The sequence below is a fragment of the Zonotrichia albicollis genome, chromosome 7 (genome assembly GCF_047830755.1).
Source record: "Zonotrichia albicollis isolate bZonAlb1 chromosome 7, bZonAlb1.hap1, whole genome shotgun sequence".
Taxonomy (NCBI): Eukaryota; Metazoa; Chordata; class Aves; order Passeriformes; family Passerellidae; genus Zonotrichia; species Zonotrichia albicollis.
The window spans coordinates 38,376,008-38,400,275 of record NC_133825.1 but is presented as its reverse complement, the minus strand read 5'-3'; the positions used below and the strand labels follow the sequence as shown (position 1 = coordinate 38,400,275).

The 24,268-nt window shown below is 43.8% G+C and overlaps 1 protein-coding gene across 3 annotated transcripts in view; it reads left to right on the top strand.

The window, feature by feature from the left end:
* The first annotated feature begins 433 nt into the window (after positions 1 to 433).
* Positions 434 to 24,268, top strand: part of NT5C2 (5'-nucleotidase, cytosolic II) — a 59,319-nt gene continuing 35,484 nt past the window's right edge. For 2 of the 3 annotated variants that reach the window (XM_074545165.1, XM_074545163.1), the window contains exons 1-2: positions 434 to 558; positions 18,192 to 18,312. In XM_074545165.1, the coding sequence (XP_074401266.1) occupies positions 18,212 to 18,312 (101 nt within the window). In that variant the 5' untranslated portion in view covers positions 434 to 558; positions 18,192 to 18,211. Of the gene's footprint in view, positions 559 to 7,443; positions 7,597 to 18,191; positions 18,313 to 24,268 lie in introns of those variants that run through there. The other variant, XM_074545164.1, reaches the window with a different exon arrangement.

Below are 24,268 nucleotides of genomic sequence, written 5' to 3'. Positions count from 1 at the left end.
GTGTGGAGCGATGCCAGGCCTGGAGGAGGCTGCTGAGGAAGGGCTGTGTGGTTGTTCTGTGAATTGCCACACTGAATCACAGAATTGTTAGGGTTGGAACAGACCTCTGGAGATCTTCCAATCCCTCCCCTGACAAGGCAGGGTCCATGTGACATAAGGACCCGTGGTTTAGTTATGGCTATTGCTCCTTATCCTATCACTGGGCACCACTGAGAAGAGCCTGGCACCATCCTCTTGGCACCCGCCTTTGAGAGGCATCTATGCATTGACGAGTCCCCCTCTCAGTCTCCCTTCTCCAGGCCGAACAGGCCGAGCTCCCGCAATGTGTCCCTCACGGGGTCCGGCCCGCACTCCCCTCACGCTCGCTGCCGGTTCGGCACTTTGCCGACGCTCCCTGGGGCGCGGCCCGTGCGGCCGGCGCGGGGCTCGCACACTGCCCGAGCTCCCTGCCGCCGGGCGGGCGGGGCGGGGCGGGGCGCGGGCGGCGCCTGCGCAGTGCGGGCGGCGCGGGCGCTGCGGCAGTTGGTGCGGGGCAGTTCCACCCGAGCGCGGCGCGAGGTGAGAGCGGCCGCGGGCGCGCGCGGCGGGTGCGGGGAGCGCGCGAGGGACGGGAGCGCGCGCGGGGCGGGTGCGCGCCGGGGGCCGCCGGGGCGGGCGGCGGGGGAGGCAGCGCCCCCTCTCTCGGGCGCGCGCTCCGGTGAGGGGGGTGCCGAGCCCGCGGCCGGGGCTGGGGCTGGGGCGGCGCGGGGAGACCCCCGGGACAGCGCCCGCCTCTGCTCCGCCCTGCCCCGGCACCCGCCGCTGCCCCGTCCCGCCCCGGGCGGGGCAGCCCCCGGCCGTGCCTCAGCCCCCCGAGCTGCCCCCGGCCGTGACAGGGCGGCGATTCCGTGCCCGCTCCGCCGGCCGAGCCCCGGGCACGGTGTGTGTGAGCAGGGCCGGGGCCGGCACCCGCTGCCTCCGTTTCCGCTTTCCTTCCGCCCCACGTGGAGCGGAGGGTCCCGGCGGCGCCTTCCCGCCCGCAGGGCTCCCCGGGGCGGCGGCCGCCCGGCCGGGAGAAGCGCGGAGCGAGCGGCACGGGGCCGGGCAGCCGGGGCTCGGGGCGGGGGCTCGCTGTCACCGCTCCGCTCCGTTCCGTTCCGTTCGAGTTGCTCTTGGCAGTCCGGCTGTGACAGGCTGGAGCTGATAACCCAAAGCCAGGAGCGAGGCACCAAGTAAATAAATAAATAAAACAAACCAGTGCAAGGTTGCTTTCCTCGCATTTTGCTTACTCTTTTTTTTTTTTTTAATCCCTTCTTGCATGCCAAAAATAATGTTGCAAAATGTATGATGGAAACAAACCTACACTGGTTCTCTGATAGACCAGATGACTTTATACGACAGTAATGCTTCTTGTAGCACAGGCAGTTTTGAAAATTCCTGGAACCACCGAGATTATGAAACGCTCAAGTTTATTCCCTTGCTAGTGTTGTTAAAGGCTGCCAAGCTGGATGTTAAGGCTCCTCTTTGACGTGGTCTTGAGAACATTCCTCCCAAGCCATAATCGCTCATGTTCTAAAATATTTCTTTTAGTTCTGTAAGATTTATTGTTTGAACATCAAAGATTGCGAAATACTCTCTAAGTAGTCACTTAAAAACGTCTCCCTGTCAGTTTAGAGTAACATCGTCACCAGCTGAAATGTATTGGTCCAAATACTCATTTGTCACTAGTGCTGCGTGGTTTCGCTGAAAACCAGAAAGAAAACGCAAAACTGCATTTTGATCTTCGGTTCAAGTGCTGAATTTGTGGTTCCAGCAGTGAGCAAAAACCCCAGTGCTTTACATGCAAATCAATCAGCTTAGCTCAGGAAGTCTGCCACTGTCCCTGTCAGCCCGTGTCATCCTAAACATATTTTTGAGTGGACCTGCTATTTAAAATAATCTATTGCCATTAGTCCAGAGTCCAAAGGATCATTCAGGAACCTGCTGGTTTGATTAACAGCAGTTGGGGTTTGTTCAAGCATAGATGTGGTTGCATTATATAGCACAATACAACCTTTACTCTGTACAGCGTCATTCAAACAAATTGTATGGCAAATGCACCACCGAACTGCGCTTAGAATGCTCCATTGAATAAAGTACAATTGCAGAGAGAAATGGGGAGAAAAGCTGTAAGAATGGGAGAGATGTTTTCAGCTGAGGTTTGAAATTAGCAGCCCGTTAGTATATTTGCACTGGTAGCAGTAGTGTTATACGATGATTCTGGGATGTACGCTAGCGAAAATCAGACTCAGGCTGAAACTTTCCCAGGCAGATTTCCAGTTCGTAGGCAATTTTTAATCATCGTAACGATGATGATAATAATATCCCCCTAGAACTGTCACTCCTTGTCATGTTTGATTCCTAATATAACTTGAAGAGAAAGCTAATAGACCCTTATTAAAATCACTAGAAATATTTATCCTAGACTTTCTTAACTTTCAGAGGTTTTTTTTTTTTAACAGACAGCTTAGTCTGGTGTTTACTGGTAAACATTGTGGTATTGTGCTTTTTGGGGAACACTGAAAGGAGTGGTTTATTTCCTTCAAAAATATACAAGTATATTAATACAAGTATATTATTTTTGCATTGGAAGAAGGGAAGCAAACTCTTAGAATACAGTGTTTAAATGATGCTTATTGAAAAAACAGATAGCTTTATTTAATCGCATCATAACTGTTACTTGCAGTTCAGCTTAATAAAATAATGCTTGTGGAAAAGTGTTGGGTGGGTGGGTGAGCTGTTGCAGTGTGAGCTGTTATCTGGGGATGGTGCAGGCTGGCTGCAGAGCAGGTCTGGTGCTCCAGGACAAGCTGAGAGGGAGTGCAGCCTTTGAATCCTGCAGGAATTGTAGATACTGACTTGCCAGGAGGTGCAGGAAGAAGGGCTGACCACAGCTCTTCCCTGAAAACCTTGAGCAAGAGACAGAATTGCAGTCACACTCAGTGAACCCATCATTCTGTGGGCATTTTGAGTTAGGAGGTGGTGGAGGTGGTGCTGTGGTGGTTCAGTAGCGTGGAATTTGCCATTGCTTGGGCACTGGTGACAATCCTACACACAGCAGCGTTACCACGGAGAAGCTGCTTGGCCTGGGGAAAGTGGATTAATGGTCTCCAGCCAGGCTGCAGTGGAAAGTTGTCATAGGAACTGGCTCGCTGTTCTGCAGGCCTGTGCCTTGTCTTCGCTCCTTGGAAAGAACACCTCGGTAACCAATCACCTCAGGGTAGGAAATGCTCCTGTGCAAAGCCGTGAGGAGAGCAGGGCAGCTGGCTCCACCAAGGGAAACTGAGGGCAGGGCTGTACCCAGCAGGGCACAGCCTGGGTGCTGTGCCATGGGATGAGCTCACAGCGCCTGCTCTGCCCCAGATCCCTGCCGGGGGGTGGCCCACAAACACTGGGTGTCCTGACAGAAAACAGCTGTGGCTTCTTCAGCTGTGAGAGAAAACTGAACAGAATGCGCCCAGGAGGGAAAGCCTTGCCTGGCTCTTTGGGATGTAATTGGGAAGAGATGTTTCCAAGTCAGTGCATGGGAATTCCTCACTTATTTTCTGTACTGTATCTACTTTTAAAATTTTGTTTATTTAGTGTAAGCAGCACAAATATAATTTAAATTGTTATTTGAAATTCCACAATCCAAGTCTTCAAGAGTTGGCTATTCTGTGCTGAATCTTATTATTTATATTTGAAAAGCACATTAATATAAATATTTCCTATTTTAAAATGTCTGTTTTGTGATAGTAAAGAAATTACTGTGTCATCATTATGATGCTTGTAGCAATGAGCTGTATTTTGTTTTTTAATCATTATGACTTACTAACTGGAATGGTTCCTAAAACCTGGGACTGTGCACTCTACACAGAGATCACATGTGTAACATGAATCTGCTTCTTTGACACAACTGCAGAGGGAATCCAGCATATACAATAAATAGAACTTTATGTATAGTAAACAGACCTTAACCAAATCTGGAAAAAATTGCATTGGTTTTTAAGGTAGCCACTGTAAGCAGTTGATAATCTAGACCTGCCTACATAAATGTAGTCACTAAGTCTCATGCATGGGTTTGCAGGGCTAAAAAGGTGCTGTGGAGACCTGCCTGTATGAAGCCGTATTAGGAGAAGTACATTTTTTATATGTCAGTATGAGATCGAGGAGGGACCCTGAGTAATTCAGCCTAAAAAACCCACAGCAGTCTGTTATTACCTGAATGTGTAACAGTGTGTGCACCACACTCTACAGTCAAAAGCAGATTTGCTCTTATTTCCTGGACAGGTGGGTCCCCAGACACAGGAGCAGTGAGTGGCTATGTGCCAGAACTCTTAAGTCCTGTCACTTTTTCAAGTCACTTCTGGTACAGCATGGTAGAGCTTAATCTTGTGGCTTGCTGGTGATCTTAAGTTACCCTCTGGGCATGAATACCTGCTGTGGGATTTACCAGCACAGTCAGCCCTTTTTTGGTGGTTTCACCAGAGACACCATTGTGACTAAACTGGGGCGGTTGGAGACCCACAGTGATCATCTGCATGCTTCTCTTAACAACCAGGGAAGAAAACAAGTGGGTTCTTACCCTGTGCATCATACCAGCTCAAAGTGACTTAAGTTCTGCAAAGGTGTGAGTCCATCAGCTGTGGAGAGCAGGAGCCACAGTAATGAGACACCTACAGTAATGATGCTGGGACTGAAACCTGTTGGCTTCTCTTTTGAAACTGAAAAATGTGTGGGCAGAGCTTCTGTAGGTGGGTGGAAGGAGAAAGGGAGGTCCAAGGAGATGTGATTCTTCTGAGATTGGAAGGTGGCTCCAAAGTGAAGTTAGTAGAAACAGATGTGCAGAACAATGTGCTCTAGTGCAGCTCATGTTGTACCCAGCCTGTAAATAGGAAGGCACTTGTGGTCGTCACTATAACTGCCATTCCAGCGCTTTTCACCACAAGTGATTTATTTAAAAACAAAAGCTCCTTGAAGTCATTTTGTGGTCCAAACTTAGCTTAATTTAGTTATGAAGTATTCACAGCTCCTAGCTATGTTTCAGATGTTTTCAAAGACTTGCTATTTTGCTTATGTGCTTACTACAAGATTACCATTGAACCTTGCTTGGCAGAGTTGGTTCAGAGGAAGGGATAAACCAGAAAGTTCCTGTACATATTTCTGCAGGAGGCTCTGAGGTAGAGTGGTTTTCCACTGTGTATTTAAGAGTGGGCTTTTGGATTAGCTGGCTTTGACCCAGGCCTTGTAGTTCTCCCTGTTAACATTGGCATAATAGATAAAACTCTTAAGACACATTCGTGCTAGATTTTCATGAAGTAACTTCTCATTGAACTGTCCAGGAAGGTACGCTTCCCCAAAATATTTTCCAACTGGGGTGGTCCAGTTGTGGTGGCCAGATCTGGATTGTGAGCCCTTCTGGGAGGGCTGTCCCCCTCTTGTGTGAGCTGCTGCCTTTTCCCTGGCAGCAGCTGCTGCCTGCACTGCTGTGGTAGGAGCAGCTGCATCCCAGCTGTGTCCATCAGGCCCAGGAGAACAGTTTGACTGCACTGTTCAGGCAGTGTTTGCTGCTGAAATCAGTATTCCTTATCTCCTTTGGAGAACGTTAGCTGTGGGTGGGAATCAGCTCATACTTTACTGCTTGGACCAGGCTCCTCTTGGCATTTGCATCAAATGCAGTGTGTCTGGCCATGGTGTATAACAAGGGAAACTTTGTAGTCAGTTTGTAAAGTAACCTGTAAAGGATGGTAAATTCAGAAGGCTGAAGATGGTTTAGCATAAAGCACCGTGAGTTCTCTAGACTAGCTGAAATCTGCTGGTGTTTGGGTTGATTCAGTCGGTGGTGAGTTACATATAGGCATGCACAGTGAATAATTAGGAACATGAGGTCAGACAAGAGCATGTGAATATTCTGCTCTTAGAAACCCAAAAGAGGTCTGAGGTTTATGCCAGAGCTTTGTAATCATAACATGGCAATTACCAATAACAACATCTAAGAATAAGTGCTAGCAAGGGGCAGGCATAGGTAATTTTGGAAGTCAGTAAATAGAACAGTTACAATCAAAAATAAATAATCTTTTCATGTTGATTTTGTTTGCTTTCTCTGTCTCCAAGATACCTTTTTTCCCCCCAAAGGAATAGCTAAACATGTTGGCAAAGGTATTTCAGATGTTTCTTTCTGATCTTTTTGGATGTTACAAAGCAATTTCATTTCAAGACTATGCAAAGATGTATGTGGCCTTTGAAGTCACAGGAAAGGGCTGTAAAATTTGGTCCCAAATGTCCTCGTAAATCATGTCCTTTCTGACACTCTATGCAGTATTCCCTGAGAGCTTTTAAGAACAGATGCCCATAGTAGCTACATAATTATTTCTGTTTTATTGCTTGTTCAGTTCCTAGTGTTACTCTCATGTTACTCTCTGCATTTTCTTTTAGGTCAGGATCGGTTCATTCCCTAAAGGAAAAAACAGATCAGGTGACCATAAATTGCAGGTGCTCTGGGCATCAGTTAACTCGAGACTGACCCTGGAAACTGCTCTTCCAGTTTAGTTCCTGTAGCTTTCTCATCATTGAATACCAGTGGCTGAGTGAAGCTGGAAAGAGGAATTTAGCATAGAGGCAAGCCAGACTGGTAAATCATCTGTTAGCTCTGCTGTTTGGAAACTGAGGCAGGAGTCAAATTTCATTTTCTGCTTCATGCCGCAGTTATCAGTTGGTGCATCAGTGATGTTTAAGAGCAGGTCAGCAAGACAGCCTATCTTGAGTCTTTCAGTGTTTGGGGATCCTGCATTTCCCCATTGCTTACCTTTGTTAACAAAAAAAAAAAAAAAATTGGAAAGAGTTTTACTTGCTGTGATCTGAGGTGAATTGACCATCAATAATTTGGGGACTTTTCCACATCTGATCAGAATAACACTGCAGCCTTTCTAAGAGTTAATTAAAAAAACAAATTTGCAATCTAACCTTTCCTTTTTTTTTTTTTTTTTTCTTGTGATAAGAGATTAGGTAGGTTCTTAACCTCTTGTTTTACATGTGTTTTAACTTCTCTTTCAATATTGCACTGCCAGTTTTATGAGCCAAGGCCAAAATACTCTGCTTGCTAAACTTGAGCAATCAGGAGGGAACAGATGATGAAAAACTAACAGTGTTTTACTCATCTACCACTCATTTTTCTTCACAGACATGTAGAGAGTAGATATTAACAAAGACAGTAATAAAACTCACTGTGAGGCCCCATAAATCAATGTGTACTGGTGGGGTCAGGAACAAATATTGGAAAGGTTAGAACATGCAGAGAACTGTGTTCCCATGTTGTGACGCTCAAAGCAAGGCTGGGGATTTTTCATTTGCTGATTTGAAAGCAATCAGGAGGAGGCTTTGTGCTGGCTGGGCGTGGGTCAGCTCTTTTTTCTAGTGGCTACACTAGATCAGGTAACACGCTGAAAAAGGAGTCCTGGGTGAATCAGGGCTTTCATACTGCTCTGCTAGGGACAGATGTTTGTAAAGGTGTCTCAAAACTCAGGGGATCCAAGCTATTTGCTCATCTACAGCAGGACAAGACTGCAGTGTTGAATCCTTCTGCAAATCTACATTGACAAGGTACTTGTGTTTGCCTGAAGAGAGAAGTCCTGGCCAGAAGGAAGGTTCAGTGTTGGGAACTCTCATCTCAGGTTTGGAATAACAGGGATGTGCTGATGATTCCTTCTTAGCTGTTTGTTAATGTTCTCCCACCTTTCAGGCTGTCAGGTTTCTTCCAGTTTGCAGCTGATGTAGTAGATCTGTCACTTCATTTTGTCCCTTCTGAGAACTGCTTATGCTGGGACAAATGCAGAGACAACACTCGGTGTCCTCCTCTGCTCCTGTGTCAGCAGGATTGATTTAATATTAAAACCTAGGCAACTGAACAGCCCATGGAAAGGTGACTGTTTCCCCACATAAACTTACTGGTTTGTGCTTTTCTTGGACAGATAGTAAGAAGTTTCCCAAGAAAGGTTGATTCAGTTGCAAAACGGTTTAATGTAGGTCTTTGGAATCACTTGATAAAGCTGAGTCGGTTAGGTTATCAAAGAGAAGCCAGAAACCTTGCTAGAGCTCAAAGTCATCATAGATATTCAGCTATTTTACTGATGAACTTAGTCACGTCGGATGCCTAACAAAAACTCTACAAATTAGCAGTCTTTTGGAAGAGCTTGTGTATACTGCAAAGAAAGTATTTGTAAAATTAATTTACTTGTAGAGTTTCCTGTAGTGGTGTCTCAGTACTACACATCTGTCAAGATGAAATGAGATTTGGGGGCTGATAGCATCTAGATGGGGACAGTACTGTGCCCTTAGGACAGATTTGTAATTTCGTTTGTAATCAGGCAGACTATAATTACTATATTTGCCTCTGATTAAAAAAACAGGTCAGAAAAGTAATGAATTGTTCTCCTTATGGGATGGGGGGAGCTTCACAGGGTAAGAGCACTTCAAAGCACTGTGCAGTGTTCAGGTTCCCCAGTGTTCCCTCTTTGTGCTTGCTCAGTTGGTAGGTCTGTGTGGTTTGTTTCACATCAGCAGGGAGCTGCTGCCTGCTGAGAGCAGAGTGCAGGGCAGGTTCTGGGTACTTCCCTTTGTCATCTCCATGGTGAGTGCTAGGTACCAGCCAGCCTCTCATTTGGGGAGAAAGAGGACTTTTGTGTGGTGCAGGTTGCAGGGCAGGGGTACCTGTAGGTACTGAACTAGGAGGAGCAGAGATCAAGGGGAATTTGTACTTCTGGCCTTTGTGAGCACTTCAGGAGAGATGGGAGCCAGCCCGGGGTCGATTTCAATGAGCTGAGCCTGCACACAGGCTGTGCTCACCTGAAAGGCTGGATCAGCCTCAGGGAAAGCTCTTGGAAGGGAGGTGGGTAACCATTATTATGGATGAAAGCAGGAAGCCTGTGAAGTCTGTATTAGGCTGGTATGTGTCTGGAGCCCTGTGTGTTAGGATAGCAGAGAATCAGGATCCTCCTTACTAAATTACCCTGTATTTATTTTCACAGTGCCCTTTGCAGCTCAGGACTTTCGTTATTTTGGTTTGGGTTTGTGAACAAATAGCAAGTTGAAAATTGGCTGAGTTTTGTGTATGAGCTCCATGGCTTTGCTGGGTATTATTCTATGTCTGGCATAGTTCCACAGTCATCTGGTTTTTTGAAAGATGGGTTTATTTGTCAAAGATCTGTCTCTTACTGTTGGGTAAGTTCTCAAAAAGAAGAGAGACCAGGTTAGTGTATGAGCATTTGGTCAGCTTTTTCCTTAAAGAAGGTGGGAGGAGAAGGGAATGGCATTGGAAAAAAAAAAACTCTTAGCAGGGAAAGAAAGTTCTCACTGTTTTGACAGAGCAGTTCTCAGAATTATTGGATTGTTTTCAGCTGTTGATCTCAGTGTTTATTTTCAGTCCCTTTTTTAATGAAGGAGGAGCCAGTGTTCCCCTGTTCTTTACTCAGCAGCGTGTCCCTTGGCGAGTGCTGTGTCTGGAGCCCTGGGACTCAGGCTGAGCAGCCAGTTGGCTCTCCTCACCAGGGCTGAGCAGGGAAACCTTTCTGCTGAGGCTGGAGGGAGATGTGAGTTTGTATTTCCACCCTGCAGAGATGGTTCAGATGCTGATTCTGCTGTCACATCTGGTTATGGAACCCATAAATGTGTAGAGAGGGCCCATCCTGCATGGAATAGGGTTCAAGTGTCTCTAAAAAAAATCATCCTTCTTCTTTTTCAAGACTAGAAAAAAGCTAGAATGAAGTTTCAGTATCTTTGCTTTTGCCTTGAAATATTAATGAAGCAGGGATGTGATCATCAGAGACGAGGGGTTTTTTGCCAGTAAGCTCAGTCAGTAAGGAAAGACAATAAAAATGTCCTAAGTGAACTTTTGGCTGTTTGCATTATCCAAGCTGTCCTGGTTGCATACTCTCAGAGTGGCTGTGCCACTGAGCCCAGCTGTGCATCTCAAATACTTTGTCAGTTGCTGCCATGCTTCTGGAAAGGCCTGTTAGATCTGCATTTGCTTCCCAAAACGCAGTGGAATCTAATGAAAAGCATCATTGTTTTGAGACACTCTGATCTGCTGCCAGAAGAGCTCCTGTTGTATAATCCTTAATAGCAGGTTAGAGTGGCAGTTGCTCCTGGGTTTGAAATTGGTATGTGGCAGGGTGGCTTCCCAGTTCTCTCCCTGGGGAGGGCATGTCTCATCCTGTTCTTCCCTTTGGGAGCTGTGACTCACACGGTGTTCAGCTGCCCCGAGGTGGGAAAAGAGCCTTGAACAGGCTGAACATCAGTGGTGCTACCTAGGGGTGACAAGGGAAGGGAAACTGGCAGTTCCCATAGAGAATGGGGACCAGTGCTCTGTCTGCTGAGTACCAGGGATTACATTTGTCTGTTCTTGCCAGCACATTGTTCTGATGTAAAAAAAAAAGAGTTGGAATAAAAAAAAATTATCTTGACTTCCCTTTCTGATTAGCAGAACTGACTGTGTATACTTCCATGCTGACATTTCTGCCTTTTGTGATCTTTATGTTAACCTACAGCTTGGCTGTAGGTTAACACTGTCAGGCTTCATCTGTGTAGCAAGTGAAGTATTTGCAGGTGTCATTCAAACATTGAATTCCTGTTGTGGTGGGCATTGGCATCAAAGTTTACTGCCCAATTTTTCAGCTAAATCAAATATATGGGAAGTCTGATAAATATTTTAAAAGAAATATACTATGAATAGTTTCTGTAGGGTGAGCTGTATTACAGCAAAGGGATCAAATTAATCTCTTGTTTTTAATCTCCCAAGACTCTGGGCAACCAGAGCAATTGCTTATGGGAAAAACAATGTGAGTGAAGTATTTGAATTATGTTACGTACGAATTATGTTAAATTCTTGCTGAAATTTAACAGCTGGAAACAAAAGGCAGTGAGAACATCTTCATAGCCAGGTCCATGCTTGCCTTTGGCAGGTGCTCAGTTGGGCAGCAGTTTGGGAACCTCAGTGGCAGAGGTTGCTGCAGGCTGCTGGGGGCCTTTTCCCAAGGAGGAGAGTTTGGGATGCATGGTTTACATTGGTGCATGGTTTACACTGGTGTTGGCTCAGAGGAGCCTTTATTTATCCATTCACCTTCTGTCTGTGTAAAACCACTCTCTGGAGGTTTCTTTTGAAAACTGGTTGTATCTCAGCCTCATATTCACTGAGGTATTGGGGTATAAGGTGAGGAAGGCATAATACTCACTTTGACTGACCTGCTGTATAGCTCAGACTATTTGACTTTTCTGCATTAATTCTTGACTCTGTGAAAAATAAAAAAGGCTGATTGAAACACCCACACACTTCATTAAGAGCCCTCTGATGATGATTTCAGAAATTTGTTGTTTCATAGCTATCTCTCCTCTCTGTTAATATTTTTGTGTTGGTTGATTTATTTAACTTCCAGTCACGAGGTCTTGTTCTGTTATTGCTAGACTGAGAACCCTCCACATTCAGGCTGCTTGCCTGTGTGCAAATGCTTCTAGACCATTTTCAAATCACCTGCAGAGCTGCTCTTTGTACACTGGCAGCCTTCCACTCCAGCCTTACTCTCTCTCACAGCTTTATTCCTTTCTCAGTGCATTCCTTTCCGAATGGGGACAGCCAGCTGAAGACAGTTTTCCAGCAGTTTGTGTCAGTGACAGAGAGAGACATGGAGTTCTGCTTGGTAGTCTTGGACACCCAAGGATCAGATTTGACCTGCAGCTGCAGCATTTCTTTGAGAGCTCATGTTTGCTAATTCTTCTCTGTGACGTAGCTCTTGTGCTTCTGGACCAAGTCTTGCATTCCTTAAGTATGATCCTTCTTTTTTTTCTAGTGCTGGGAGAGCGGGGCACGCTGGAGTTAGAGAAGTGGAAAAATAGCATTACCCCTAACAAACTCTTTATGTAAAAAGCAGTAAATTGGAAATAACTAAAATGGTAGTTCTGGAAGAGACAGTGAGAAGCACGAGGTGTATAGAATGTAGAAAATACAGTTATGAGCTCACTGGAGAATGGAGCTCCTGTTTCAAGGCATTAAACTAATCTGCAGATAGATGAGGAGAGTGAATGGTCTCATGGTACTCAGAAAGGGTCAGATTTGAGGTTTGCTTCTCAGAGCTGCAATGCAGATTTCATAGTTTTCCAAATTCTATTCTAAGCATCCATAACATTGATGATAATTAAATAATACTTAAAATATTTTAATGAACTAGTGCTGCTTGGAATTGCTGAAAGAATAGAACTCCTTGGATAGAAATGGATGGGCACGAGAAGAAACTCCAAATTAATGTATTTCTGGGTTTTAGGACTTAATGCATTGAGGTCCTGGAGTATTGCTGGAGCTCTAGGAAATGCACAGCCACTCTGTGGGTATGGTTGTCAGTAGAAATATTCTGATTTTAAAATCCATGTAAAATAAGCAGGATTTGTTAAATATGTTTTACAGTGTATCTGATACACAGACATTACTTTAGCATCTGGTTTTAAAACTGATAAAATTCAGCCTGAAATTAGATCAAATCCCATAATAAATGGGATGAGTAGAATTCTCTTTTCTGATATCTTATTCATTCAGAAGTAGTCCGTGAGTTACCATTGTCTACCAGTCAGACCATAGTCAAATGGTATAGCTAGGAATGCTTTACCAATTTCACCCAAAGCACACTCTTGAAAAAGCAGCTTCATGGTGTAAGCCCTGTGGTGGTGTCCAAGAGCAACTGCTACCCCCTTCCTGTAGGAAGAGTCAGAGCCAGTATGCTTGGAGCTAGGAGGTTTAGTGTGATCCATGGAGCAAGGGGAGTGTTATCAATCTAATGTAATCCAGTGGATCTTTGGATACCACAGCTGGCACCTGTAAGCTCACTACACATCTGTGGTTAACCTTAACAGGTTCTTAACAGCAACTCTCTACCTCTTTAATACCCTGTAATCAGTATACAGAATTATCCTGCTTAAAGCCAACCTCAATTACCATGAGGTGAGAGTACACTTTGAAGTGTCTCTTGGAAGTAATTTAATTTTCTCATATGAAGGATGTGTTTTGCCCGTCCTGCCATAATGAACGTGAAGCCTTGCTGTCAGATAGGCAACCACACAGAAGTGGAAGATCTTCAAGTGAAGAATTTAACTTTAGGCACAAGGAGGGGAGGCAAAAAAGGTCAATTTTCTGATTTAGATAATTTACAAGCATCATTGCTTATCTCTCAAATCATGGACATATTAATTTTCTGAAAGCGCTGCTAATTAAAAACACCTTTTGGAAACAGTTTGCCTTTGGCCAACAAGCAGAAGTGTTGGCAGTAAAAGACAAGAATGGTTTGAATTGTCATCCCAGGGCTGTGGGGGAGAGGGAAGGAGCTGTGTGAACTAACAGCTAGTGTGTAGAGCTGCAGTTCAGAATAAAATCAGAGCATCATTTGGCATCCATGCATCCGTGCAACCCCTGTGTCTTGGAGCCCATCAGAAGCCTGCTGCTCTGTGGCTTCTGAGTACAGGGTGACCTCTCTGTGTCTGCCAGTTGATGCTAAGTACTGAAATTTGAATTTGTATAAAAGTATACTGTGCTAGGAACATGCAGTGTATCTGTGATTTATCCTGACAGCACTAGGAACTCAGACTGACTGCACAGAGACTGAGGAATTAGTGCTTCTGCATTTGCTTCCCACTTGCTCTCTGTTATTACCTTCACTGGGCCTTGCTATCCCTAGCTGACTAAATGCATTATGTGAGTGGGAGCTGGCGAAGTGCTTTGGGATGGCAGGTGTGAGAATGGCACTCCTGGTGAGGCCAGGAGCCTGCCCAGCCCCTGCTGGCACAGTGGCACTGGGAGGTACCATTGAGGGGGATGACACAGTCCTGGCCACCTTTCACTGTCCCTCCCAGAGGATCAGGAGGTGTGATGCTAACCTGGGTGGATTTCACCTCCTGCAGTGCTGGCTGTCCTAAGTGCCTAGCCTGATCAAGGTGCAAGCTACTTCTGCCCTCAGTGGAGGGAGTGGACTGCTCCTAGAAAGTGAGTCACTTGCTTTTCCTAACCACCCTTACATGGACAGTCCCCTGAGCTGCAGAAAATGTCGCTTTTCCCCTCCCCTGCCCTATTTGTGAGGCTTTGTCATGACCCAGACCAGGAATTCAACATGAGTCACCAACAAGCCAGCCCTATTCCTGCTCCCTTTGCTTTTTGCAGGAACTTAGGATTTTAGGGTGGTTTGCTGCTCCCTTGCTGAGACCCCACAGAGCACTTTGAGATGGAGCAGCGCTGCAGCGGGGAGCCAGGAGCTGCTCCAGGCTTGGCAGGGGTGTCACAGACTCGTCTGTCCTCCCACAGCTCCGGCTAGACACGGAGCTGCTGAGCTCCTGAGAGCCCTGGGCGTGGTGATTTTCCCTCTGCTCACTCTCCACCGTGCACGTCCATGTGTGGGCTGTGCTGCCAAGGTATAATGTGTGAGCAGAGGCAGATGTAGAGCACGGTGAGTCAGTGTGAGTACGCTACAACCTTGGCTCCTGCTAGGGATGCTTTTGTTTTTGGCTGTGCAAGCTCTCGGAGAATATCCTGGAAACTGTGGGATTGTCACCAGAGTTTTGTTCATCTCTGTTTTAATGTGTGTGCCTCTGATTTGGCACTGCATCATCAAAGTGTCAAGATGCACTCAGAAGAATAAAAAAGAGAGGCAATCAGTGCGTTTAGCATGAACATGTCGGATATTATCAGGTGCAGAAATTTCTAACTGTTGGCTGCCTGAAAAAGATTTAAAAAGTAATAGTAAAACTTGAAGGGAAATGCTTCGGACCCATTTTATTTAATTTATATTTCTTTTGTTTGAAAGAATACACCATGGGTAATACTTTAAATCATCTAAAATCTGACAAACTGACTTAATTCAAAATATATGCTAAAAATCTCACGTTCTTTTGGACCAAAGCATATGTGCTGGGCAACAACTCTGTATCAAAGCTTTGCATCTGAGATTTAAATACCTTTTCAAAAGGAATCCTGTACCATAAATGCTATCAGATGTTTAATTAAGACAGCACAAGCAAGGAGCGTGTTTGCAATAAATTATGGGGATGTGTTCTGACAGGCTTTATCTATGTAAAGATTTCTATTTTTATGTGAAGCTATTTACAGATTATTGATTTCAAAAATAGATTTGTAACTAAAGAAAGATGCATCATATTTCAGTTGCTTGGAGTTGAGAATCCTGCCCGGCTGTCTGCCCGCTCTCTTAGATGTTTATTACAGTGGCTCACAAGTCTATGGAGTGATTCTGTCCTTCCTATTTTTCCTCTCTGTTTGGAAGAGGGAATTTGTATTCAGGAACCAGGTCCCAGGTTTCTTACCCACGCAAGCAGGCTGTTTTTTATGCCTTTGAAGCACAGAACAATTTCAGTGAAGTCTGTGAGGCTTTTTGCATGAGTAAGACTTTGGGATGGCGAAGGTCCCTCGCAATATATTTTGTCAGTTGTCACTGTTTTGTTTCAGGGCAGCAAGCTGTTGTCACAGTGTCAGTGGAGCCTGCTAAGCTGTAAGCCTGCCTTTGAGTACGTGTAATAGAAACCTTCAGCATATTTTTTTGCTACTTAATGCTATGTGAACATTAGAAGAAATATTTTAATAAATCAAGGCAAAGCCTGATGGTAGAAGTAATATTTTTCATTAGAAGAACCTTTAGAATTTGAAAACTTGCAAGCTTGTGTACCCAAGAGCCTGTCTATTTTTTTCAGCCATACCAGTTGGTCTAATAAAAGATACTGTCTCTGTCTACAAACCTTGTTGTGCCTGCAAACTGTGTTGATTGCATCTACAGCAAAATACTGCTGGATTATTGAAATAATTCAGGCCTTCTTTGCTTAATTATGGAAACTCAGATTTTTGTGGCTTCCTCAAGTCTCAGCTTTTTGAATCCCAACACACATGAAATGATGCTGTCTGGTTTCTCATACTGTACAGGAGGATTTCATCACATAGGAGCTCAAACTGCTTCACTGATTCCTTATATTAGAATGGATTTTACAAAGGTAGCCTGCTAAAATTCTTCTGCCGTCTGGATTTGAGGATATTTTGTAGGATGCTGTCGGTGTGTACTGTCTGGCATGGATGGCCTCTAGAAGCAGTCCTAGCCCAGTACCTGTGTCAGCATGTGATGTGTTGGTGTGGGGATGGAAGCAGAGGAAACGGGAAAGGGCTGGCAGAACACGACGTCTCTGGTGTAGTCTGTGGGTGTAAATGTTTGAATCTTGCTGTGTGTGTGGCTGGGTGAGCAGAGTGGTGTAGCCCTTCTAAACAGCAGGAAGCTTGGATTTGAACTTGTTTGGAAGACCTAGACCCAGAGCTGTCTAACAGTCCTAAGGCTGAGTCCTAATGCAAGAGTCTTTTCAGAGCTTTTTAATGTGCCTTTTAGAGGCCTTCAATGGGTGTGTCACTTGGACCCAAATCTGGAGTTCTAGGCTAGTAGCTTCAAAATAGACCAAGATAGTGATGATCTGGACCATCTTGGAATGTCCATGGAGAAGCTGCTTTTCCACCCTCAGAGAGCACAAGCCCTTGCTGTAGTTTGCAGACTTGGGTTGTTCCCGGCTCACTCCCTCTGCTGCAAGCCTTGGCTGGGTGTGTGACCCTTGCAGGAGCACTGCTCCTCTCCTGAGCAGCCCTGCTGTCCCTGAGCAGCCTTGCTGCAGGCAGTGCCCTCCCTTCCCAGTGAAATGGGAGCAGGTCGGTGCCCGAGGGGCGTTCACTTCTGTGTCCTGTGTGCCTTCTGTCTGCCTTTGGGCATGGCTCAAATAGATAGCTGGTAATTGCTTGTAAAGCCCTTGGTGGCTGTGGCTGGGGCTATTTTGGAAGCTGATTCCCCCTGCATGCCCTGTTGTGGAAGCTGTGGCTGGCTGGAATGGCCTGTCAGCCTCTCGCTGTGGTGACCTCCTCTCCTGGTGTGTGGCAGGGAATTCAGGGGGAGAGCTCTCAGCAGTGGCATGCAGTCTCTTGGGCTGCCTGCCAGGGCCTGGATTTGGTGACCTTTTGGATGTGGCAGAAGATGCATTTGTAAACCTTGGTTATAGTAACTGGGAGAATGTTGGAGGAGGAGGAGGAACGTACTTTTTACAGACAGGCTGTCTGCTCTCTGAGTACAGCAAGGGCTTGTACTCTCTGATGTTTATGACCAGCAGATAGTAGGGAAATATACTAAGAAGTGCTGTGACAATTGGAACTGTTGCTATTTAATAGAATTTAAAATGAAGAAATGATACACATTTCCTTGAGGAGCATGCATGTGACACTGAGAGCGCTGTGACTTCTAGCACTGGTTTGAACACTTACTCTTCTCTCTTCTTCACTGGAATAATTAAATTCCCTCCTGTAAAATAAATGCAGTCATATTTTAGAGGTGTCCAGATGTAGTTGCTATATCATTACCCATGTAGTTTGTGGGTGTTTTTGTTTCTTTTAAGAAGAGCAAACAAGCCAAGACCTGCACTCCAGCAGTTGTGTAGGTTACACCAGGCGTGCTAATAACAAAATTGGGAAAGGTGCCCCTCTTTCCTCATGGCAGGGCCCTCCTGATGAGAAGGACTGTCTGTGGTTGGGTGGTGACAGCCAGCACTTGAGAAGGGGTGCTCGTGTTTGTGAAGATCTGCTGGTGAATATTTTCATCGCTCAGGTTACAGGTTTGCAGTGCGTTCTTGCTCTGCCTGAATGTGTCTGACCTGCAGAGGACAAAGGATCATCTTTCTACTTTCCTTCCAATTGTTTCTGCTAATTTAGCATCAGTTTGAAGCTTAGTCTTTGCTTGGAGATCAAATGGCCAGGGACAAAGCTCTTTGTTTTCACTCCGTGGTAAAAGTGGCAAGGTCAGTTCCAGTGGGGCTTGTACAGTTTACACTGCTGAATTTATCTCATGTATTGAGGATTTTCTATCACCTACAGGTAATGCATATTGGTAACTCTAGCATCAAAAAATACCCCTTTTCAGCAATGAAAACAAGGTCTCTGTTTATAAAGGCATTTTTTACCACAATAGATAGGAATGTCTTTGCAGCCATATAAAACAGCCTTCCCAGCTCTCTGTTTTAACATCTCAAAGAGCAGCATCTTACTTGACCTGCATACTCAGGTCAGGCCACTCAGGAAGTCTTGCAGAGTACCTGGCAAAACAAACTTTGAGCTTAAGCAAGCTTTTCTTTTCTATCTCTTTCAGAAATAAGTAAGCATTTGAAGATGACAACCTCATGGAGCGACCGACTGCAGAATGCAGCGGATCTCCCTGCGAACATGGATGGGCACGCTCTGAAAAAGTACCGCCGGGAAGCCTATCACCGGTAAGGCGTCCCTGGAGCTCCAAAACTAAACATAAACCCCACGTTTCTTGGGGATTTTCCCTTGTTAGTAAAACAGGAAGGTTGTTCTTACCTTCCTCGTAGAAGTTGGTAGAAGAGAGCTTAGAAGATGGTACAGTATTGGCCTGCAGGAGTTTGCAAAACTCTGAGTTGAGATGCATGTACTAGAGTGAGTGATGATGTGCTTCTTATTGCAGTCAAAAGATTAATTAAAGTCAGATTTTGGATAGAAGCTTTCAAGTCAATAAATAATCAGTGGCAGAGGTTTTATAATAATTATTGCAGTGCATACTGGGAGAGTAGAGCCTTAGACACTGGAATGTACAAATACGAATAAGGAAGAAATCAAATGGCATCAGAAATTGTTTGAGAATTACACCTAGTGTGATTAACTGTGGGACCACAGGAGCATGCAGGAGCACTAGGCAAGGACCCAGCCTTCTCACTGTTAGGTGTAAAACCATCAGAGTTCAAAATAAAAGGGATGTTGTCACTCTCAGTTTATAGTGTGGGAATAAAAGTGCAGGTACTAGGTTGTTTTTACAAGATCACATCGGAGGTTTGGCTGATCCAAGAATTTAGGCCTCAGCTCTCAAGGTTCCAAGCATAGAGCATAAAAGTGGGATGAAGTCTGTATCCTTATCAGATGTCTGGACTGCTACAGAGTTAAAAACAACAGTATCTAGTAATTGTCAGTATTCTGTTTGTGGGAGGTGTATCTTCAAAGTTTAGCTTCGTTATTTTGAGAAGTCATACAGTGTGATGATGAGAGGATATTCAGCAGAAGGGGAAATGTATGTCTGATGTAGAAACAGAAACATTTAACCTCATGCTTAAATGCCACGTTGCATTTGTGATTCACATTGGTGGTATTTCTGGGGAAGTGTTTTGGAAGTGTTAGATATCCTTTGATTCTCCAAATGGTATCTAATTTGAGAAAAACGCCTCAGTGCATCATATGATTGGCCAGGTTGTGCAAGTTGCAGTGTCCAGGGCTAAGTGATGGATCCTGTGATGCATTTCCAAAGCTTTCCAATTTCCAGTGAATATGTTTGAGCAACCTGTCCTAAGTGGTGGCATTATTTGAATCTCTCTGTCAGCTGGTCTGTCAGATATGAACAGATACAGTTACATTTAATGAATGTAACTATATATAGCATGTAAGAAGAGAGAGATTTTATACCATTCCCTGTCAAAAAATCTTCACCTTGTTGCAGTCATTGACAGGTTTACCTTTGTGTCATAAATTTATTTAAAACTTCAGCTGTGTTACTCCTGAGTCGGATTGATGGAAGTCAAGTCAGAGTCATATCTATATTTTTTTTCTAAGTATTTCTTTAACATTTGTTATGTTTAAGTGCTGACAGTTTGCTAAATGTTGTACAGGATCCAAAGGAAGCCATGCTTGTTTTTAAGACTTCATACATTCAACTCCTCATCATGTTTACCCTTACTTGTGTAAGAGATCCTTACTTTCAGAAAGAATTTCCTTATGGAAGATGGGAGTGTAGTCACATAAAGGAGGGCTTCCCACTAGGAGCTGGGATCTGGTGGCCCAAAATTAGTCTGTGGTAAAGTTTAGGTACCTGTTTTTAACATCTAGAAATGTCTTAGGCAAAACATACTGAGCAGAAATGCTGCTAGCATCTCAGATTTTCATGGGAAGCACAACATTGGAAATACTAGGGAAGCGCAATATTAAGGAGAGGCACGTTTTTGTTTTGGAATTGCTATCCTCTTTCAAAGGGAGAAAGAGGGAGGGAATGGGAGAGAATGAGAGAACCTGATGCCAAGACTGTAGTATAAATCTGTGCTATTAATGGCTTTGGTATACCAGTTTCATGGGAGTTATTTTGATAATCCAGTATTGTGAGAATCTGAAACAACCTCATTCCAGAGGCAGTGTTGTCAGATTTCTATTTCTGGTACTTTTCATGGCCGTAGTGTTAACAGATGTGATGTTACTTTAAAAAGTGCAAACCTGACATGATAAAGTATGACTGAAGTTATTTCCCCTTGGTGTTTGATATTATATTTTTTAGTGTTTTATTAATGCTTTATATGCAGAATACATGTGCTGGTCACAGCCAGGAGTTGTAGGATGTGAATTTGTTTCACTAAGGTCCAGGTATGCTCTGACTCTCTTCTTCTTCTTTGCTGAAGCACTGCAAATTTTATGAAAAAGAAATAGAAAATACATGGTGTCATTGTCGAGATTATTTTCTCTTTCTTCTTTTTTTTTCTGTCTTTTTTTTTTTTTCCTTACTCCAGCAGCTAAAGGAAAGATTCTTGAAAACATAAATCTAAAGTGACTTAGAAACAAAACCAATAAGAACATTGTATTTGAACCTATTATATTTTTGTTACCTTAAAGCTGGTCAAAGTTATTTTATGAGCCCAGTCTGAAAGGCTGGAGCAGCTTGGCTGCTACACCACATTTACAGAGGAGAATAAGTGGGACTAGCTTTTGTTACCTGTGTTGAAAGCTTAGTTGAGCTCAAATTCAGCAGATTTTCTAAATGCTGCTAGGAATTCTTAGTTTTCTGAAGTGTGAAATTTAAAAAACTTGTTTCACTGTTTGCTTCATGCTTACTTAAATCCTGGTGGAGATACCTAGGCCAATCATTCTTGTTCTCATGAAGTACACCAGATTTGATACGCTTGAATTGTAAATGAATTCAGACAAAATAAGGAGAAAAGTTTACAAAAGCAAAATAGTTTACCTTAAAAAAATATATAAATGTTCTTGTGACCATGAAACTTTTAAAAAACTTTTAAAAACTTACCTCTAAAGATACCACTCTAATAGTTATAGTTTACAGTGGTCATTCTTACTTGGAATGTGTTTTTTCAGGTGCTACACTTCTAATTGTATCATAATTGGTGGATGGATGTTCAACATATAATAATTGTTGGCAGAAGTCCCAGTTGAGACTGGTTTAACTGGTGTAGTGCATACTGACTCAGAGTATAATGACTATATCGTAATCATATCTGAATGCCATGGGCAAGAATGTTCAGAACCAAATTTTTGTAGCTATAGAATCAGAAGAATCTGTTGGGGAGGAGAAGTGGTGGGGTTTTATCTTCAGGGAATTTCTGCCAACTTTGATGAAAGCTCTTGGTTGGCGGGTGTTGCTGTCAGACCTTGTTACACAACACTGCTGGCGCCTGTCGGAGGTGAGGTCTGAGGATGAATTAATATGCAAGCTGCATGTTACTCATTCTCTAGCAGAGGTCACTGGTAAGAGGATACTGCATTACTGTGCTATTGGCAGCACAGATTTTAATTCAGAAATAAAATGGATGTGCAGTTCTTGGGAGGCTTTTCCCTGGTGTTTGTGGTGGTGAGGCCGCCTCCCTCGTGTGCTGCTTGTTGACTTTTCCGGGTAGAGAGTAATCTCCAGATCACTTTGCTGGAGGAGCACTGTCATTTAATGGGATTGTAATTAGGCAAGAACTAGGTTGACTCTGAGCCACCAAATTGCCCTAGTGTCTATTTTTTAACTTGGAGTGAGCACTTCTAGGCACCCTCTGGATTATCTCACATAGCTCGTTAGGGTTTAAATAGCAACCCCATCTAGTTAAAGCAAATAATGGAAAAAGTTGGTGTTCCATCCACTCTTGTAACTGACAGTTACCAAGATCCAGGAAACAGGTATTTGCACTTATATTTATTTATCTGTGGTTTTGGCTTAACAGAGCAGTAAGGCTGAAATGGTCTTTTTGTTAAACATACTGGCTTTGGGACGCTTCTACCATTTTGCACCAGAATAATTTGAGACTTCTCATCCTGAATGTGGGGTTTCTGTTGTTGTTTTAACTGTTGGGTTTTTTTCTTGCTCTCTTGTTTACTGGCTGGTGCAGGGTGTGTGGCAACATGATTCCTAATCCTAATTCTCCTGCTGACTGCTGATAGAGTATTAAGTAAGTTGCTTCATAGTTATGTACTTCAGTTTGCTTTCAGAGCACCTTATGGTGGTGATATAAGTGATTTTAGCAGTTACTATACACTGAGATTCTGGACTTAAAACTAGTATATGCTTTAATAATGACAAAGCAAAAGGATTGCCAATTGGTTGTTTTGATTTCATGGATTAAAGATGTACTTTAGCTTGTTCAAATTTGTAGACTCTGGGCTATTCACTGCTAATCTTGTTTCTTTACTTAATTGTTACTGGATCATCAGTGATTGCAAACAGGTGGAAATGTTGTATAAACAAGGCTGTGAGACTTGAAACTGTCCATCTGTTTAGGTGGTTATATTTAAAGTGCCTTCAAAATGATCAGTTCACTGAGGTGGAAAACCAGAACAAATCTTTAGCAGTGTGAAAGTGCTCTTTGCATGGAACACAACAGGACAGGCAATGTGTGGTGTTCCCATGTGCTGGGCAGCTCTGGAGGCTCTGCTGGCCATGGTCTGTCCTGGTGTCCCCTGGGACCTGTGTGGTGACATCTGTGTGACAAAGGGCAGCCTGTGGCTCTCTCTGCTTTGTTTAGTGCTTTGGACACTGGAGGAGGAAGGGGGACTGAGTCCAGCCTGTAGATGGGTGAGTTTACAAAAAAGCACACCACTTGCCAAATTAATAATGAAGAAATTACATTGTAAATGTCCCATGATCCTCAGCTTTAATAGTTTCAGGGAGTAGACAAGTGTTATTTTGGGATGGAATCCATATGTGAGCTTCTTGGCACTTTGCTGTTGCCTGGGAAGAAAACCCAAACAATGAGAACAGAAATGGCCAAGGCTCTCTCTTTGCATCTGATTGCTGCAGAATCAGAGGGAAGTGCTCATAGCTGTGTTTCTGGATACAGCCTCATCAGGCTTTGAATCCAGTCATTACTGGGTTTTCCAGTTTAATGTCGCTATCACTGTGCAAGGACAGTTAGACTTGTGAAATTGTGGGGCATTGGAAACGTTACTAGAAGTGGCCAGGAAAATTTTATGCCCTTCTTTTGTTTTCCCTGTCTGATGCTGTTTCATCCCCTAAAGTTATCTCAAGCCCAAATACTATCTCTGAATACAATTACAAATATTCAGAATGTTCATCTTTGGTTGAAGAAGGAATAAAATATAATTCTAAAAATCTATCATTAAAAAATAAAACCAAAATGGTATGATAAAAAATAGTATATGGAATGACTAAAGAGGCAGGACTTAGCAAAAAACAATTTCATTGGTTTAAAAAACTTAAAGCAATTTATTTCTTCTCTAAGGCAGCTACCAAAACATGCAGCACCCAAAGATGAGACATTTGGGTGATATGGTAGTGTCATCTTTAGATTGCTCACATGCTTTGTACCAGGTAAATAAGGTCAGTGGGGAAGTTTGCTGCTGCTGGTGGAAGTCACCTGAGACCAGAACCACAATGTCATGCAGTGACCCAAGTCCCCAAGCAGATCACATCTGGGGACTAGCTGGTCATACTGAGACACTGAGTTGTCATAACAGTAGAGAGATGTTTATGTCATTATTCACCTTTTTAAAGAGGCCACAGGGACCTTGGCTGTGGGAGACTGTTAAAAGCTAATCCATTTAGTTCCCATTATTTCTTCTTAAATCTTCTAGCTTATTAAAAAATGGAAGTTGTCCATAAAGCAAAGATTAACCAAAGTTCCTAAACCCTGAGTAAGAGGGAATCTGAGCCTTCTGGCCAGTTAGTCCCTGTTTTGTGGCTGGCTCAAGCCCAACTGTCCACCACAGGCTTTTTTAAACACACATGTAGGTCATGCTTAGCCAGCTCCCACTGTATTTGCTGTTCCACTCAGCAGTGTTGCAATTTGCTTTGTATTTATTTAATTTCAAGTGAAACACACTGCCCAGAAAAATACTAATTGCTGCAAGGTATTTCTAGACACATTTGGAAAATTATTATGAAGTGCTCTGTTCCAGAAACCTTGCCTCATATTGTTCATTTTCATTTCTTTGCTATGAGGA